At 29.2% G+C, this 6,261-nt stretch overlaps 1 protein-coding gene across 1 annotated transcript; it reads left to right on the forward strand.

Moving 5' to 3' along the window:
• The first annotated feature begins 5,022 nt into the window (after positions 1–5,022).
• Positions 5,023–6,211, forward strand: LOC125848634 (protein EXORDIUM-like 7). The gene has a single exon (XM_049528542.1). It carries the CDS (start codon positions 5,061–5,063, stop codon positions 6,078–6,080), a length of 1,020 nt encoding a protein of 339 aa, XP_049384499.1. The 5' UTR covers positions 5,023–5,060; the 3' UTR covers positions 6,081–6,211.
• The last annotated feature ends 50 nt before the right edge of the window (positions 6,212–6,261 follow it).

Raw genomic sequence — 6,261 nt, forward strand, 5'->3', positions numbered from 1 at the left:
ACATTAAAAAACTTTCAATCATTGAATTTATTATGAATAAAGCTTCAAAATTCATTATTTTGTCCTAGAAGAAAGAGACAGTGATATTTTTAATCTTATAAAGAATTGTCATAGACACACTTATATACATAAAACCAATACAAAAAATATTCTCACCTTACGCATTTTTTCTTTCATAAGTAAATTATAAATAAATTTTGATGAAAACACCTATAAGATCTTTAAAATTGTTTATAAAAATAATGTATTATGTATGTATGATAATAAAATATATGTATATAATTTGTCGGTTCGGTTCGATTATTTCTTCGATTTTTTTCGAAAAAACCATAACCAATCCATATATTATCGGTTTTCAAAAATCTAAAACCAAACCACACCTAATCCAAATAAAAATCGATTTATTTAATCAGCTTGGTTCAGTTTTTCGGTTTGAATCGATTTTTATCCAAACCGTGAACACACCTAGTTGTTTGGATGATTGTTAGGTATTGTTTCATAATGTGTTGTATTGTATTGTAATTTCTAGGTATAACATGTCTTGTTTTAATGAATACAATATCCTAATAGATTGTATTGTTCTTTGTATTATATAATGTCACACGTATGGGACTTTCTGTCGTTACCTAATGATGAATTTAAACGATATGATACACTAAGATTTAAGTAATAATCAAAACATGCATGATAAGTGTCACCTTATAAATTCAACACAAAATTAGTATTATGTTTTTGTAACTATACCCTTATACTCCGTCTATTTAATAATATTGATTTGACATGGCTTTGACTAAAGTAATATATTTTTGGAAAAATTGTATGAAATAACAAATTATTAATTCAAATTAAATGCTATACCATAGTTTATTTTAATTGTAATTCGCAGCAAACATTCCCTTTTTTTGTCATCTGATTCGATATACAATTAGTCATTTTATACATTTCGGTATAAAATGTGTTTTTGTTTGTATAAAGTGAGAAAAAAATGTATATAGAAATACAAATACATATATTTTCGTCCTATAAACTTATAATTATACAAATACAGATCTTATTATACAAATTATAATGTATAAATGAATTTATACAAAACTAAACAATTTGTATAAATTGGATGTTTGTAGCGAATTATACAAATCAAAAGCTCCATAGCAAATATAAAATTTGCTAAGAAGCGCAATTATGCAAACTATAGCTATAACATACAAATATGATTTTTATGTTTGTTATATGTGAACGTTGCTCTATATTTTTTGCCAGAGAAATTAGTTTCTTGATAGTCACATAATTTTGGGATTAATTAATTTAATTTTTTATAAATTTATTTTTTGTTTATAATATATTTTTACAAATTAGAGATAAAAAAACTACACTTATTTCTGGAGAGTCGAGACTTTTTTATTTCTTTTATGTTGAGGAGTACAATTTAGCCAACCGGACCTCATCTCACATCAAACCTCAATCTCTTTATGTGTAGTTAAATTCTCATTTGACTATCTATAGAATGTACTTTAATAAAATATGAATTTTTCAATTATAATTTAAAATGTTCTTTGTATCTAATATACACGAAAGATATGAAATAACTCAACTATCGTATAATTTAGATATGTAATTATTAATATCAAAATAGCGCGCTTAGATGCGTTTTTTCATATCCCAAGATCAAAACATATCTAACTTTTAGCTTCTTAGATGTGTGATATTCTTTTGGGTTGGGATGGGAGAAGTGCAGTATATAAATTGAAGTTGCCAAAATTCGCGTATGAAGTTTAATAACACGAACTTTCAATATTTTTGCATAAAATTGTAGAATTATAAAAAAGAAAAAAAATTAGATATCTGAACTTCAGTCATACACACTTTCGACATAAATAATTAAAGTTAAGTTTATCTTTATATTATTTATAGTAGTAATAAGTTAGTTATATCACAAAATCTTTTATCAACTACTTACAATTTTTTGTTATATTAATCATAATATAACAAAACTTTGCATGTGAACTTTGAAAATTTTATGTTCGAGTACATACATTGTATGAGTTAAAATGGTAATTATTAAACATGTCGGCCAATTTAGGTATTGATTTGTGAATAAAGAATACATTGATTCCTTAGATTAATAATACTAATTGACTATCCTATCTACACTACCCTAAGATTCTTGATTATTTTATATATTTTTTGATAGAAATGTTAGTAAATATTTTAGCCAAAAAGCTATATGGATTCCTAATGTTAAATTAAAAGTAACATCATTTTTTCTTCTCTGATTGTGATTTGTGACATATAAATCATGGGATGCTTTAGGAGGGGTGGAAAATTGTCTTTATCTTGCAAAGATTATTCAGGCTCGTTAGTGCGCATATTGTAGTATTAGTCGTATCTTTGTATAGTTCTTATCATATGTTATTTATTGTGTTTTCAATTATCACACTATTTTGTTGTTGTTATTATTTCTGTTTCGTAGACTTTACACTGGTGTTCTTATTAATGGTTATGCTTTCTTCATTGTTTTTTTCTTCTTTTACTTGATTTTGATGCACTTGAGCCGATGATTTATCGGAAATAACTATTTTACCTCCATGAGATAGTGGTAAGGTCTGCGTATACTCTACATTTTCTAGACTCAACTTAGTAGATTTCACCGGATATGTTGTATGTGTAATATTAATTGTTCTTATTTTATTCACGATGTTAATTAATGGCTTCACATTCTTATAATTTTATGATTTTTGTGACATAAAATTCATGGCATGCTTTATTATAGATACCTTGCTATAACTATTGGTGTACGTGTACTGTTAATTGTTCTTATTGTATTCATGATGTTAATTCGTGGCATTCTTATAATTTTAGGATTATATCCCGATAGAAGAAAACAAAAATGGTTTAATCGTCAAATTATTAGTACTTTCCTTCGATTTATAAATATTTTATGTGTTTAAATTTTATGCACCGATATTATAAAGATTGTTTATGCCATCAATGTAAATTAACATGTGTTATAATAAGTTATTTAGTAGTATTGGTTACTAGTCTTTGCGTATTAAATGGTAGCCATCTATAATTACAATTAACTTAATAATGTCAGAGTTATTTATGGCGCATACTACTTAACTCTATATTTGCAGTATATCATTATTATTTATTTATTATTAATACAAAAAACTCCCTTTTGTAAATTCATTCCTTGAATGATCATCTTTTCACTCATCATAAAAAAGGGATTTTTTTTTCGATGTTTAAAGTCATCATAGAAAGTAAAAAGTCGTTACAAAAGTTATCTTTTATTGTCACAAATAAATAAATTAAAAGATCATCAAAAAAGTATACACAAAAGTGTTCACATGATTTAGTTTGAATACCTCTAATATTCTTTGTAACAATCTCTTGGAGGACGAAAACAATAACAAAGTTAGAATTTTTATTAAAACATTTAAAATATAAAAAACAGATATAGAAAAAGTTGAAAAGAATTTAATATCTATTATATAGACATTACTTTTATTTAACAGCCTGAGACTCTGCCGCTAGTTTAAGAGCTTTTATGCAATAAACAATTGAAGGTTATGATTGTTCTCCAAAGTGAAAAGTTCAACTTTTTTGGATTAGTGATAGATGGTCAAAATTAGGGAAAAATTAAGTGAAAATGGTGATTTAATCTTTAATACTAATTGGCAATTGCCTCAGTAGAAAATAGAACTATGTGAGCAATATAATTAATTAGTGCATGTTACCCCATGATTCAAGTGTGAAGATGACATTTCTCCTAGGATGGGGGAAACAAATTGTCAAAGATGTTGACAAAGAAATAATGACTATATATAAATAAGGCAAAATGAAAAAGAAAAAGGGTATCACATGCTTGCTTTAACACAGTGACATTCATCATTTTGTTTTATTTTTACACATTGAATTGATTTTTACTCAAAATTTTGGTTTATGTTTTAGTAGAAAATATGGAGTAACCCTTTATTGATTGAAAAAGAAAGATTATAGTTAATTTCTCAGATAATCACTTAACTAATAGTTATTATTTCAAAAAGTCATTTTCTTTATGAAGAAGTATGACTTGACAGGTTAAGTTGAAAGAGAGATATATGAGCCATATAATAGATAAAAAGGAACGATTGTTAAAACAAGTTTAAAGTTAGTCATGATAATATATAAAAAAAATATGAGGATTAATTCGAGATATTAAGGTAACATGTGGAGTAGTCTAGAAACCGTGTAAATTTGTGTGAAATTTGTATACAATCAATGAATTTGTAGTCTGTAGAGTTTTTAACAATTAAGATGTCGAGGATTCGAGATTGGGAATGGAGAAATTTTACGTAAGGAACTCTATCCCCTTTAACAAACTCTATGTGACACTAACATAAATTAGTCGAGCCAGTAAATTTTGAATACCAGGGAGTCAGTGGTAGACCACTTTTGAGTAAATTGTAAACAAATGTTCTTTAACAGATCCCAATGTTTTACCAGAATTGGTATAAATACTGGCACAAAATACATTAGAGGGTTGGTTAATTAAACAGACAGGGTCCAACTACTATTTCTTTAGTCATTATAGATGGAATAAAGAAAAAGAGGTAGTAACATGCATGACCATCATTGAACTAAAAGTAATCAATGATACAACAAAGGCGTAACACATAAACGTGCCCTTTAATTTGGCCTCATCAGGTATCTATGTCCTCCAACTTTGAGTGTGCACAAATAAACACTTAAACTAGTATATAGTTGAACAAGTAGACATATGCGTTCTACTTGGCATCCTACGTGGCAATTCACGTCCTACACGACATCCCACGTAACGTTCTACATGCATAAAGTTGGAGGACATAGATGTCATCTCAGGCCAAATTAAAGAACATATTTATATTTATGTATTATGCCTACGACAAATGAATAATGTCAACATGCTTTTCAATTTTTTCATTGTCTCCTTCCAAAGAAAGAATATTAAAGTAATTTGAAGAATCCAACATATCTTCTAATTCCCTCTATATAAAGAGACCCCCTTTATCTCTATACTGACAAAGAAACCAAGAGAAATGGATAATAAGTTTCATTTTTTGCATTATCTCCATTTCTTCTTGCTTCTATCTTCATCTTGCTTTTCACTTGTTGCCTTTTCTTGGATTCCATATAATGAAAACAAGAACTATGAAGGCTCCTCTGATCTTGTTAATCTTGAATACCATATGGGGCCTGTTCTTTCTTCTCCTATAAAACTTTATGTAATATGGTATGGCCATTGGAACCCTTCTCATCAAGCCACAATTAGAGACTTCCTCAACTCCTTTTCATCTTCTTCTTATGCACCTCATCCTTCTGTAGCTGATTGGTGGCGTACCGTACGGCTTTACACAGATCAAACTGGCCAAAACATCTCAACTATTTCACTTTCTGGTGAATTCTTTGACTTTAAGTACTCACAAGGGAAGTACCTTAGCAGATTATCAATGCAATATGTGATCAAGAATGCAGTAAGATCATACCGTGAATCTATACCATTGAATTATAAGAATGGAGTTTACTTAGTGTTAACATCTTATGATGTTCAAGTTCAAGAATTTTGTAGGGCTGTATGTGGTTTTCATTACTTTACATTTCCATCAATTCTTGGAGTGACAGTCCCTTATGCTTGGGTTGGTTATAGTGGAAAACAATGTCCTGGTTTTTGTGCTTATCCTTTTGCTTGGCCTAAGAATTCAGGGAAGCCACCACCAAACACAAGAAATGGAGGAAACAACTTAATGGGGGCGCCAAATGGTGATCCGGGGGTCGATGGGATGATCAGTGTGATAGCTCATGAGCTAGCTGAGGTATCTAGTAACCCTCTTGTGAATGCTTGGTATGCTGGGGATAATCCTATTTCACCTACTGAGATTGCTGATTTGTGTTTGGGAGTTTATGGGACTGGTGCTGGTGGTGGATATGTTGGACAAGTTTATAAGGATTTTCGGGGGAATGGTTTCAATTTACATGGAGTAAAAGGGAGAAAGTTTCTTGTTCAATGGGTCTGGAATCCTCTCAGGAGAAGATGCTTTGGTCCTAATGCCATGGATTAGGCAAATAGAAGGATGTTCTTCTTGTACAGAGTTGTTTTCACGTTAAATTATGCCTGTTTAAGTATATCGCGTTATGTAATTTCTTTCGTTTCCCCTAATGTATGCTTCAGAAAATAATCGCGTTATTGTTATTGTCATTGTGGCCTATGCATTAATTAGCAGGAAAGAATAATTTGGTGTA

The sequence above is a fragment of the Solanum stenotomum genome, chromosome 12 (assembly GCF_019186545.1).
Source record: "Solanum stenotomum isolate F172 chromosome 12, ASM1918654v1, whole genome shotgun sequence".
NCBI classification, from domain to species: domain Eukaryota; kingdom Viridiplantae; phylum Streptophyta; class Magnoliopsida; order Solanales; family Solanaceae; genus Solanum; species Solanum stenotomum.